The sequence below is a fragment of the Hyperolius riggenbachi genome, chromosome 2 (assembly GCF_040937935.1).
Source record: "Hyperolius riggenbachi isolate aHypRig1 chromosome 2, aHypRig1.pri, whole genome shotgun sequence".
Lineage (NCBI taxonomy): Eukaryota > Metazoa > Chordata > Amphibia > Anura > Hyperoliidae > Hyperolius > Hyperolius riggenbachi.
In genome coordinates this window covers 540,431,543-540,445,302 of record NC_090647.1, presented here as the reverse complement: position 1 = coordinate 540,445,302, position 13,760 = coordinate 540,431,543, and the positions used below count along the sequence as shown (strand labels likewise).

General features: G+C 44.8%; 1 protein-coding gene across 2 annotated transcripts in view; it reads left to right on the top strand.

Annotated features, from left to right (window-relative positions):
* Positions 1-1,783: 1,783 nt before the first annotated feature.
* The window catches only part of LOC137545088 (CD226 antigen-like), a 45,629-nt gene continuing 33,652 nt past the window's right edge, over positions 1,784-13,760 (top strand). For both annotated transcript variants that reach the window (XR_011025990.1, XM_068266197.1), the window contains exon 1: positions 1,784-1,799. Coding sequence is in view for 1 of the 2 variants with exons in the window: in XM_068266197.1 (XP_068122298.1) it covers positions 1,788-1,799 (12 nt within the window). In the remaining variant the exon portion in view is untranslated. The remainder of the gene's footprint in view (positions 1,800-13,760) is intronic.

Genomic DNA, 13,760 nt, shown 5'->3' with positions numbered 1-13,760 from the left:
GCAGTTCACCCTCCATCCTCTGGGTGGCACTGTAACCCTATAGTGAGAATGCCGGCTGTTGTCATGACGACAGTTAGCAATCTCACTAGGGGGATGCAGAGCCTCCGTGGACAGGAAGAGGAATGGTCTCCAGCGTCTGGATCACCCGGGAGGTGAGTGAGAATGCCCACTGCGCGCAATGCTCTGCATGGACCTCCCGCCGACTACCACGAGGCTAGCTCAGGGTTACCGCTCTGAGCTGCAGTTTTTCACCCCGAATCCAGCTCATGGTTACCGCTAAGGAGGTTAATCAGTTAGCCAACTCACTAAACTTTTCAAAACAAATAAATTATTTTAAACTGGAGGTCTTGATTACATCAACCAAATCTTAATTAGGAAAAGCAGTAACGTCTATGAAATGGGTCTGTGGGGAATGCCTGGGGAGGACTGATAGCTGCATTGCTTTGTACTGATAAATACAAAACAACTGTCAAGTCAAATTCCTTGCAAGTGCAAACTTGTTTGGCCAAATGAAAGGATTCCGATTCTAAAGGGGCCCATACACCTAACGATTTTCCCGCCGATATACAGCAGATTCGATCACTGTGATCAAATCTGCTGTGAAATCGTTGTGCAAACGTTGACTGAACGATCGATTTCCAACAGAAATCAATAGTTCCCATCGATTCCCGATGTTACTGTCTGTGCGGAAGGTTTCGCTCGATCACCGGCGGGTCAGGAGTGCGTCGATAGCGGCGTTCGAATGCCCGACGACCGACACTAGCGGCAATACATTACCTGCTCCGCCGGCGCGTATCCCCGCTGTCACCCCTGTTCCTTCTCCACTGGGCTCCGGCTGGCTTCACTTCCTAACCAGGCAGGAAGTTTTAACGGTAGAGCGCCCTCTACTGTTTAAACTTCCCTGGACAGGAAGTGAAGCTGTAGCCCTGGAACCGAGCGCAGAGAAGAAGACAGCGGAAACCGGGGGACTCGCGCCGGCCGGATCAGGTAATGTGTGTGTGTGTGGGGGGGGGGGTAGCGTGGATTGGGGGAGGTGGCTTCAGCGTTTGCAATTTCCAATGGGAGGGGGAAAAAAATCAGTGGGAAATCAGTTTAAATTGAGAAATCCTGGGGATAATTGCATAGCAGTACAATTGGTATGCGATATTCCTATACTTTGTATAGGAGGAACACAAACACAGCAAAAATGCAGAGGCGCCAAAAGGATAAAAGTATCTAAAAAGTTTAAAACATGAAGAAGCAGTGGTGGACTCACCTCCTCCAAGCAGACATAAAAATTGCCAATGTGTTTGTAAAATACAACAAGTTTACTGTATTTACATACTCTGGGGGACAATGCAACACATTTTGCATGTTTAATCCGGCTTCATCAGGCAATAAGAACGGAGAAATAGCATATGTGGTCAGTAGAAGAGCCAGGCACCTCTGTCTGTCTTCATTTCAACTATCAGTACATACTACACTATATTTGGCTCTTGGTGTCCCTACTCTGTGTTACAGCAAAAATGCAGCAGGCCTGTGATTGCGATTCGTAAAAAAATTGCATTAGTGGAAAAAAGAAATCACTGCAACTTATGTGTTAATTGCAGTGCTGTACCGACCTGCAAAACATAAGCAATATACGATTTTTGGATCAAATCGCAGCTAGTGGAAGAGTGCCCTTAGCTTCCTTTCAATCTCAGCGAATCAAAGAATGTGCCACTAGATGGCAGTGTGACACGCTTTCATCCACCACTCTATAAGAGACTGTTAGAGGAAATGGCTATTATAAGCTCTCAGACCTGACAATGGACTGGATGGTAAGATACACTGCATGGGTTTCCTACAATTTTTCATTGAGAGAATGTATTGCTTTACTGTAAGCTATGGACTAAAATAATGTAAAGATACGCTCAGGATTTTTTTTTACGAGGTTCCAAGGTCCGTGTTGATCTAGCGAGGACTATTTAAAAAAAAATAAAATTGGAGTGACTGGTATTGCTTCTGTTTGAATTAGTTACTGGGTGCGAATCTCGCTGTTGGGACTCAGTCGCTTATAGCGGATTAATTTTGTACAGCCTCGGTTATCGAACCGTGGCACACACTCCCCGGGACATAGATCTGCTGCATTCATGGGGTACGTTTTATTACCTGACGTTTTTATTTTAGTTATTATTTAGTTTTTTTATTTTTAAGTTAAAATCATTAAAATGTATTATTATTATTATTATTATTATTATTATTGTGCCATCAGCTACAGATGCTGTACAGTGGCGATGTGCAAAAAAAGACACGTGTAGGTAAAATACAGACATAACTTTACATATTATACTTACACTTATTATATGCTTATATTGTAGGTAGACATAACATAAATATTCCAGTGAACAATACAACAACTTATAAGAAACAAAAAGGGAGGGTTATTTAAAAGGAATACAAAGGAGTTTGAAGAACTTTTGACAACTAAAAATCCACTTTCCACTTTTGTTGAGAAATTAGCAATCTGTTTAGTTGCTCTGTACTCATTGCTGGGAATCATACAGCGGATTATGTCAGCATGCTTGTAATACTTTTGTGTAGGTAACACACTGCCACTGTGGTGATGTGAGTAGTGCTCTTGCCTTGTGGTGCTGAGTCCCTGGTTATAATTTGGGCCATGGCATCATCTGCACTGAGTTTGTGGGCTTCCTACCACATCATAAAAACACAGGGATAAGTCTATTGGCCTCCTTCAGAAAATTGGTCTTTAACTATGATAGTCATATTATCGTTATATAGTGCTGTATATCTCCTGCAGCGCTTGACAGAGTACATAGTCATGTCACCAACTGTCCTTAGAGGAGCTCACAATCTAATCCCACCATAGTTTTAGTATATAAGTCCTACCATATTATTATTATTATTATTATTATTATTATTATTATTATTATTATGTACTGTATTTATATAGCACTGACATATTCGGCAGCACTTTACAGAGTACATAGTCATGTCACTGACTGTCCTCAGAGGAGGTCACAATCTAATCCTACCATAGTCAGTCTAATGTACAACCATATTATTATTATGTATTTATTTAGCACTGGCATCTTCTGCAGCACTTTACAGAGTACATAGTCATGTCACTGGCTGTGTCCTCAGAGGAGCTCTCAGTCTAATCTTACCATAGTCATAGTGTAATGTCCTACTATATTATTATAGATTTATATAGCACTGACATCTTCTGAAGCACTTTACAGAGTACATAGTCATGTCACTAGCTGTCCTCAGAGGAGCTCACAATCTGATCCCTAACAGTCTTATGTTCTTCCAAATGATTTTTTTTCCATTATATATTTATATAATTCTGACATCTTCTGCAGTATGTCACTCACTCTCGAGAGGAAGTCTGTGCAGACAACAATAACTAATAGTTTTTGGAAAACTTGAACTCCAAACAAAGCACAGATACCGTAAGCGCAAAGATAAGCGGTCAGAGTTGATGGGCAGTTTTGGTACATTGACAGCTGGCTTCAGAGTGAAATGGAGAGCGTTTTTAATCCCAAAATAACTGTAGAGCACTGATATATATTTACAGTAATATTTGAAAGAAAGTCACATTTTCCCATTAGCTACACATCCATAAAAGAGTCAGCAGCCTATCGTAATCTTACACTCAATGATAATTCAGCTTTCTCTAGAAAATCAGAGCTGTCATTTTGTAATTGAAAGCACACCCAAACTTTGCTTAAAACTGTTGACTGGTTACTTACCTGGGGCATCTCCCAGCCCCCGGTAGTGGGTAAGATCCCTTGGTGTCCTCTGGGTCCCCTCCTGGGAAGCACCATGTAAGTAAAAGTCAACCGTTTAAGCACCATTCAGGTGTGCTTTAGTGTCATCACACATTTTTGTCTCCTTTCTTTGCAACCATGGCAGCGGTACTTTGTTTGGAGTACAGAATGAGCACAAACACCCATTTTTCTGCATGAATGACTAGCTGCACTGAGCAGGAGCTATTGTTGCTGATTTTCATTACCTACATGGATTGAGTGCCTACAAAACTTTGGGACTGCTATCTGCCATTTTCGACTAGAAACAAAATGGAACACTATGCAGCTATGTATTACATGTATAGACAAGGACGAATTTACCATAAGGCACTGTAGGCTCATGCCTTCAAGCGCCTGATGATGGAAAGGCAGCGTACTCCCCTCCCCGCTCCCTTCTTCCCTATGCAGAATCCTGATAAGAGTGTAAATGAGAGGTTACTCACCCTGCTCTCCGCAATCCACTGACCAGATCTCCTTTTAAGTCGGGGGCACCTCTAGCTACCTAATACTTGGAGGCATCTCAAGCTACTTAAAGGAATACTATCGATCTCCAAGTGTTTTAAAATGACAATGTACAAATAATGTCTAAGTAGCCGTGTAAACATTTTCCTACTTTTCATGTTAAATATCAGAGGCAAAAGCTGTAATTTATTGAGGGTAGGATATAGATATATTGGGACAAATCAATTGCAGAAGGGGTGTCTGCTTCAATGCACAGCCAGAGTTGCATATCAGACTACAGAAAGCAAATATCAAACATATCAAACTCTGAAAGCAAAAACAATATGAAAAGCTGTGACAATTAGTTACATTTCCTCTGCTCTCTTCAGACACTTCAGTCAGAAACACAGGACACAGGAACTGCAGCCGTGTTGGGAGCTCTCTCTCTCTTCTCTGTCACACACAGAGCTACACATAGAGTTAACTGATCAAGTGTGAGGGGAATTTCCCCTCTCCTCATGGCTCAGTCAGCTGTCAGTTTTGGCGTCAGTAAACTTTTAATGTATTTTGCTAACAGTAAATAAAGAAGTTGCTACTAAAATGTATACAGCAGTACTTAGCAGTACTTCCCAAACAATTCCTGTGTCAATTGAAAAAAATATGTGAATCAAGGTATTCCTTTAATACAACGGATAGATCTGTCTAACTAATGCTAAGGGCACCTTTAGCTATGAGGGGCAAGGGAACTAAGAGAGAAGGGACAGTGGTTTGGTGGGGGTTGTAGGTTCATGGAGGGCGAGGTCTAGGGTGCCAGGACATCTGTGCCTATAGGCTCCTGTGATGTAAATCCAGACTAGAGGAACACAGTACGCAAGCTGGCCTGGGATAAGGTTTGCTAGTAGGTTTATGCTCTATATAAAGCTAGACACGGAACTGATTGCATTTGTCACGACAAAAGATCAGCTTCCCTTTAAATTTCCGATCCCGTGATCAGTGGCTATCAGTATAACATACCTCTTTTCCCCTCCGATGTGATGGATTACTCCCGTGCAGGAGATGCGAGTGACACTGAGCGACATATACTGCTGGGAAGCCCCTCTGCTCTCACTTGAAGTGTTTATAGTAAATTTCGCACATGGAGACCGGTAGGAGTCAGGGAACTCGGTTACAATGACCTGCTTCCTGTAGGAAACTCATTAACTATTAACTGTCAGAGCAAATGTCAGCTGAATAATTCCTCTCCTTGACTTCATCACCGTTTTTTTGTTAAAAACCGACAAAAACACACAAAATTGAACCAATTCTAGCAGTAATTGTGTCAGTCAGTGTAAACTACAAGAATTTATTGGGCCCTTATTTAATTAACTTTTTCTCCTAAGTTTTCTCCTACTGTACCGTACAGTGTAGATTTGCTGATTAAAGCGGAATATAACCCAGAATTTCTTCTTTACTCTAAAAGATTATTTACAGCATATAATATACTAACACAATGGTTTTTTTTTAGTAAAACAGCATTCAAAATTCATTACATCACAGGGCTAACTCTCTTTCTTCTGCAGGGAGAACCCGCATCTGAACTGCTTATACTCTTATCTTGTGTACAAATTCTTTACTTGATACATTTATGTAAACATTCTCTGGCTGTGCAGGACTTCAGCTGATGAGTGCTGCAGTGAAAAACAGATGAGAAATCACTGCTGGCAGCATTCACAACAGAATGACAACAGTTATAAATAAAATGCACCAGCAACTTTCAAAGTAATTTAACTGAACTTTGGGACATTTTAATATGTAAATGAATAATAATACTTGTGCACAAAAGCAAATATGATAACCGTATGGGTTATAAAAAGTAGGAAAACACATTTTTGTTGAAAATTTTATCAGAGTTTTAAACCGCTTTAATAGAGTGTTATACGCTTCACTAGAGAGTAAAATAGGACTCCAGCGTCATTCCTTTTTAAACAAAAGGATCTCTTTTTCCGTGTTGAAATTGTGCAATGAAGATTATTATCATTTAGTATTTATATAGCGCCAACATATTCTGCAGCGCTGTACATAGTATATTGTCACTTAACTGTCCCTCAGAGAGGATCACAATCTAATCCCTGCCACAGTCATATGTCTATGTATGTATTGTAGTCTAGCCAATTTATTGGGAAGCCAATTAACCTATGTGTACGTTTTTGGGGTGTGGGAGGAAACTGGCATGCCCAGAGGAAACCTACACAGACACGGGGAGAACATACAAACTCCATGCAGGTGGGATTCCAACCAGGGACCCAGCATTTCACAGCGAGAGAGCTATGTACTATGCCACCGTGCTGCATCCTTCCTTTCCCTAACAATAAAAAGCAAACTGTTATTTAAAGTATATGAAGCTGGGGGCGTGACCAAGATGGCGGAGTGAACAGACGTGCCTTCTCAGCCTCTGCTGTGTAATCCGCCTTAACCCATCCTAAACGGCTTCTATTTTCCTTAAAAACACCAGTCCTGGATCGCCAAGAGCTCCCGGAGGTCTTCCGTATGACTCGGAGCAAATTTGCAAAAGAGGCAGACGCTGCAGCTACTCCGGCCTTGCCACGCGGCTCAGGGACCCAGCAAGCAGCCATTCCCAAGAAACGCAGTAAGGCCGTGCAGACAATGGCGGAGAGAGAGACGGAGAACCAGGCCACCCTGCTGGACGTGCTAACAAAGCTGGACGCTAAGCTATCCGCAAAAATAGATGAAGTGCACGTAGACACCGGACTGATCCGCCAAGATCTAGTCAAGATCCGTAGCAGGCTAGCGGAAGTGGAGGACCGGTCGTCCGCGAACGAACGGGCGGTTGCCACTAACACTACTGATATCCAGTCCCTTGTGCGGAGGGTGAAGCGGCTTGAGAATAGAGCGGAGGACTCCGAGAATCGCTGCAGACGGAATAACCTGCGCATAGTGGGCCTGCCGGAGGGAGCAGAAGGTACCGACGCCATTACTTTCACTGAGGCTCTGCTCCGGAAGCTGCTCCCGGAGGCTGAAGTTTCACCGCAGTTTGTGGTCGAGCGAGCCCACCGCCTCCAGGCCAGGAAACCCCCGCCGGGCAACCGACCGAGGGCCTTCATACTCAGGCTACTTAACTTCCGCGACCGGGATCTAGTACTCCGTGAGGCGCGCCGAGTGGGAGAGCTGCCGTACGAGAATGGGAAACTCCTTATCTTCCCCGATTTCACTGCGGAGACACAAAAATTGCGCCAATCCTTTGATGCAGTCAGAAAGCGGCTAAGAGACAAGGGGATCAAATATGCTACCTTATTCCCAGCTAGACTGAGAGTTGAAGATGGCGAAACCGTTCGGCTCTTTGATACGCCAGAGGAGGCTGCCACGTGGATCGAGGCCCTACCAGACTGACTTCTGCCTTTTCAAGTATGTATCCTATACTAACTGGGACCGCAGCGTTTGTCCTATCTAGGATCAACCACTCTCTGCTATAGAGACTCTGGCCTCCAATAGCTGGACTAATGGCCTGATTCCCGTGGGAGCATAACGCCCCATTGTATCCTGCTGTACTCCTTTTTCAATGGCGGGAGACACCGTGTTTACTTCCCTGCTGAGTACAATGCTGAGGCCTTTCATCCTCGCACCACGCTCTGATCGGACATAAGCATGGGCTGCCTGCCTGGTCGATCGGCCCCGGGGGGCCCCTTGTTGCCTATGCCTCCGGAGCTCTTGGTATTGCAATGTTTAAGCCAGTTGCTATTTTATTGTGCATATAACACAGCTTCTGCTGATGTGAGCTCTATTTCTGTCATGTTACTGGAATGTTGGGGTTATGGGATTAAGTATTCTCATTGTTGGGGGGGAATACAGGGAGGGATAGGGTGGGGGACTTTTGAGGGAGGGAAAATTGCTTTGGTGTGCATCGCATTGATTATGAATGAACTGCTATGGGGGTCGGTTCCCCAATCCCAATCTCTATATCATAAAGATGGCCATGGATACTAAATCTATCTCCATTATCACGTGGAACGTCAGAGGACTCAATAATAAGATCAAGCGCTCTCTTGTTCTCAATTATTTGAAGCAACAAAAAGTGCATATTTGTCTCCTACAGGAGACTCATCTGCAGGGAGGCCGTACACTCGCTGTAAAAAAGCCCTGGGTAGCAGCACACTACCACGCCACCTTTTCCTCTTACTCTAGAGGTGTCTGCGTGTTGGTCCATAAACAATTGCTATATGAATTCATATCACTGAAACTTGACCCCCATGGCAGATATGTGGTTTTACATGCAAAATTTAATTCTATTGAATATGTTGTGGTCAGTGTGTATCTCCCCCCTCCTGCGGAAGTTAAGTTCCTATATGACTTGGTATTACTCACAACCCAATTCCCATCTGCCCATTTAGTAATCGCCGGAGATTTGAATTTAACAATGGCGCCCTCTGATAGAGCTCCTCCATCCCTGAGACATTCGCCTGAATTACGCACGAGGCCTTTGACCTCACCGATGTCTGGAGATGGAAGTACCCGGACACGCAGGGTTTTACCTGCCAATCCTCAACATACCATTCCATGTCCAGACTAGACCATTTTTTTGTCTCTCGAGAGACCCTCTCGTCGGTGTTAGCGATTGACCGCCTCCCATGGGCCATATCAGACCACGCACCCCTTAAACTAACGCTGTCCACGGGAGGAGTTAAGTCTCTGACTGTTTGGAGGCTCTCTGCGTATTGGCTAAAGGATGCAGATGTTCAGGGGGAAATACACACTGACCTACTGGAATACTGGAGTACCAATATGGGGTCCTGTTCTGCTGATGTGGTGTGGGACGCTTCTAAAGCCTACATAAGGGGTGCCTTCAGATCCACCATTAAAAAAGTGAGGGATACACGCAAACTGTCCTTAGTTCAAGCAGAAGACCTTGCTAGAATCAAAGAAGTGGAATTCTGCTCCACTCATTCCTCTGATGCGTTCCGGAAATGGAAAGCTGCCCAAATCAAAGTCAACCTCCTAGAGGTCGACCTTACAAAAAAGTTCCTCCTAAGACAAACACACCGCATATTTGAGCAGGGAGAGAAATGTGGTTTCCTACTGGCCTGGCTTGCCAAGGACCACACTAATAAAGCCAGTGTACCCTTTATCCTTGATGCGACAGGCACTCTTCACACCTCACCACCTGACATTAACCGTGTCTTCAGAGACTACTATCAGGACCTGTACTCTTCTAAGGTAGCTTATACGTCGGATGCTCTTCAGGAGTATCTTGGGGGGATCTCCTTGCCACGACTGGAAGCGGAACAGGCCGAGCTCCTAGATACTGACATAACTGCGGATGAAGTTGAATTGGCCATTGCCAGTATGCAGTCGGGAAAGACGCCGGGTCTGGATGGCATCCCAGTAGAATACTATAAATTATATAGAGAGGATCTTAGCTCTCAGCTGGCTGATCTCTTTAACTACATGCAGACCCGTCGCCTCATCCCAGACTCCATGAGAACTGCTCTTATTGTGTTGATCCCCAAGAAAGACAGAGACCCCAGGTACTGCGCCTCCTATCGACCGATCTCCCTACTGAATGTAGATATTAAAATTCTCGCCAAAATATTAGCTAGAAGACTGGCCCGGGTGGTTGAGGTTCTTATCCATCCTGATCAGACTGGGTTCATGCCGAACAGAGGTACGGACATCAATCTGAGGCGTCTATACGCCAATCTGCTGGTTTCTCATGACAATGCTGGCACAAGAGCCATTGCTACGCTTGACGCTGAAAAAGCGTTCGATTCGGTTGAATAGCCGTACCTCTGGGAGGTGCTACGTCTGTTTGGGCTGGGTGACAAGTTCATCTCCTGGGTTAAGCTCATGTATTTATCCCCTCTGGCCAGGATCAGAACCAATGACAAAATTTCCGATCCATTTCCACTGGAGAGAGGCACCCGGCAGGGCTGCCTACTCTCCCCTCTCCTTTTCGCATTAGCAATCGAGCCGGCGGCTGCTTTGCTTCGCACAGCACCCGAGGTTGTTGGGCTCTCGGTGGGGAGATTGGTCAAGAAGGTGGCGCTCTACGCAGACGATATGCTGTTATTCCTAGGTGACGCGGGACCCTCACTTACAGCAGCACTCCGCATTCTAGACCAGTTTGGTGGCTACTCAGGTATCCGCATAAACTGGGATAAATCCCTACTCTACCCAATTGATAGTGCAGGTTCACCCTTACTTCCACATACCCAACTGAAATGGGTCTCAAGCTTCAAGTACTTGGGAATTCTGATTGATAAAGATATTAGCCAATATACTTCTATGAACCTTCAACCTGTTATTGACCACTTTTCTCGTAGAGCTACCTCATGGAAGTCTCTTCCGCTCTCAGTTGTGGGGCGGGTGAATCTCTTCAAGATGTTATTTCTTCCCAGGTTCAATTATGTTTTCCGCCAATCACCAGTGTGGATCCCACAGTCCGTTTTTCGGAAGGTGGACTCGATACTCTCCAGCTATCTGGGGTGAGGGAGCACCGCGGCTGTCGCTTGCCACACTGCAACTCCCCATTGATAGTGGTGGGCTTGCTCTTCCCAATCTACAAAGGTATTTCTTAGCCTCGGTTCTCGTGACCACAAGATGGTGGTTCAGTCAGGACGAACGTCACACTGCAGCATTATTGGAAGCGGCAATTGTCGGTTCTCAAGAATCTCTTACCAACCTTCCCTTTAGGGGAATCAACAAATTCTCCACTATTACAGCCCCAATGAAAACCACTGTCAGGGCATGGGAGAACAGCAGATCTGGCCTGCGGAAGCCGTGCACCCTCTCCCCCTTCACACCACTCTGGGGCAACCCTAAGCTGGCAAACTTTATCTCCATTCCAGACGCGCAACTATGGGCCTCTAAGGGTATCAAACAGGTGGTCCATTTGGCTCCAGCTGGAACGCTGCTAACTTTCCCACAATTGAAAGCTAAATATCACCTGCCGAACAGAATGCTCTTTCGGTACCTTCAGGTCCGATATGCATGGCAGACCCAGTTCCCAGGCTCCTGGACGTGGGAATCTGACCCAATAGAGAGTATCCTCCTGCGGGAACACCTGGACAGACCCCTTTCTGAGGTCTATGCTAGACTGAACCCGCTATCCACCCCTAGACTTGACAAAGCCAGAATTAGGTGGGAGGCTGACGTGGGTCCCCTGTCAGATCAAGAATGGGGGGATTTCCTTAGCTGCATGGATGGGGTCTCGATCTCTGCCGTAGATAAATTTTTGCATCTTAAACTAATTTACAGAACTTATCGCACCCCACTTCAGTTACGAGCCATTTATGCAGATAGATCGGAACTCTGCCCCAAATGTAAAAGGGAACCTGGATCCTTCTTTCATATGACCTGGTCTTGTGACGTGATTCATGATTACTGGACACAGGTGGCCGCCCTGCTGACCGAGGTTCTGAGAGAGAGGATTGTGGTGGACCCCAGGAGCCTACTCTTAGGCTTGTATACTGATGCTACCCTATCCACACACTACATCACTCCAGGGACGGATCAAGACCAAGTCTCGCCTGGGGCAAGGTCAGGTTTTGGCGCCTAAACTGCAGGTTTTGGCGCCTAAACTTCCATTCATTTTGCCACCTTTTTAAGAATTCAACAAACTGCGCCTGGGGCAAGATACCCGCTTGCTCCCCCCTAGATCCGTCTCTGCATCACTCTATTCAATATTCTGTGTATGTATGCTAGGAAGGAAGTTTTCCATAAATGGTTTTCTGACGATCCTCCCTCTAAGACTTTATGGATTAAGAAAATCAATAGGGCAATGACATGGTATAAATTAACATATCTAAACAGAAATTGCCCCCAGAAATTTGATTTGATTTGGCTACCCTGGTCGGATTATATTACCTCTCATGATGTTCTCAGTGATGCCTAAGGTTTTAAAGAACAGTCCTAGCCTGAACTTTCCCTCTGTTTTCTATTATGCTGCTATTAATTTAGAATTGTGTCCCTCTAAAGTGTATTTAATGCTGACAGCCTTTACCTGCACACTTTTATCGCTGGAATGTCCAACCGGCCCATGGGTTCATCCTTGCGATGCACACCTGGGAAGGGGGTGGGGGGGGGGGAGTCGGGATAGGGTGGGATGGGGAATGTATGTTATGTTTGTATGTTAACAAAACTCAATAAAATACGTCTATTAAAAAAAAAAAGTATATGAAGCTAAAGGGGTCAGAGACAGAAAAAAATGTCAAGGGTTTTGAATAGGAGCCTTAGTATCAGTAGTTGGCTCTGTTGCCTCCGGGGGCATCGTACCAGAATGTAAGTGCCGAGAGAGAGGGTTTTATTCACCACGTGACACATTCTCTACAGCAATGCATAGCAGAACTACCATAAAAACTGAACTGTAACTTCTTACTCTGCATATTATACTCCTGAGAAGAACAAACTTTCATAGTTTTGAGGAAGTGAAAAAAAAACATGGTTTCTAAGATGATTTATTTTATTTGCTGATCCGCATCCTCCTGTCAGATTAAAACGGTAACTGAAGTGATGTAATATGGTGAGAAAATATGTATGTACCAGGGCCAGATTTATGATAAGGCACTGTAGGCACGTGCTTACATGCGCCTGATGATGGAAAGGCGGCTCTCTCCCCTCCCCCCTAGTGACTCCCTCCCACCTTCCCTATGCAGAGTCCCGGGCAGAGTGTAAATGAGAAGTTACTCACCCAGCTCTCGGCATTCCACTGATGAGATCTTCCTACAGTCAGGGGAATCTCTAGCTACTTAATAGTGAGGTTCTTCTAGCTACTTATTACTTGGGAGCCCCTCTAGCTACTTAAAGTGGACCCAAATTAAAAATACAAGATTTCAGAAATAAAATATATTTTCTAAATTATAATGATAAATAGCAGCCTTTTTTCAGCTGCATGATCACAAATATAAAATATTTTACATTTATTGGAGGAACCTCTCCCTTCCTTTCATATTGTCGGGACAGAATCCGGCAGACTGGTGGAGGAGATAAAAAACAAAACACAGGCTGCTACTGATGATGTCACGGGGGAGGCGATCTCAGCTTGTGTGAGATTTCACATAGACGACGCCCCTGTGAGGGAGGGTAGCTGATGACAAACACACCCATGATCTAAAACCTACTACTAAGCTCAGAAGTAATGGCTGCCACCTGTATAACCCTAGTTATGAAAAGAGAAGGGTGAAAGGCATACACTGAAATGATCATAGGCTTAAAGGAGTGTTTATTTATCTTTGTATGTGTCAGAGTGGTGCTACTAAATATTTTGCATTAAAAAAATGTTTGGTTTGGATCCACTTTAATACTGAGGGTACTTCTGGCTGCCTAATACTAAACGGCACCTGTTGCTTCCTATGACAGGCAAGGGAAGTGAGGGAGAAGTGACAGCTGGGCCAGCCAACACACTTGCGGTGCAGTTCGGAAGGGGTCTGTAGGTTCATAGAGGGCAAAGTCTAAGGTGCCAGGACATCAGTGCCTATAGGCTCCTGTGATGTAAATCCGGGCTCGGTATGTACAGTCCCACTACAATGAACTAGCCTG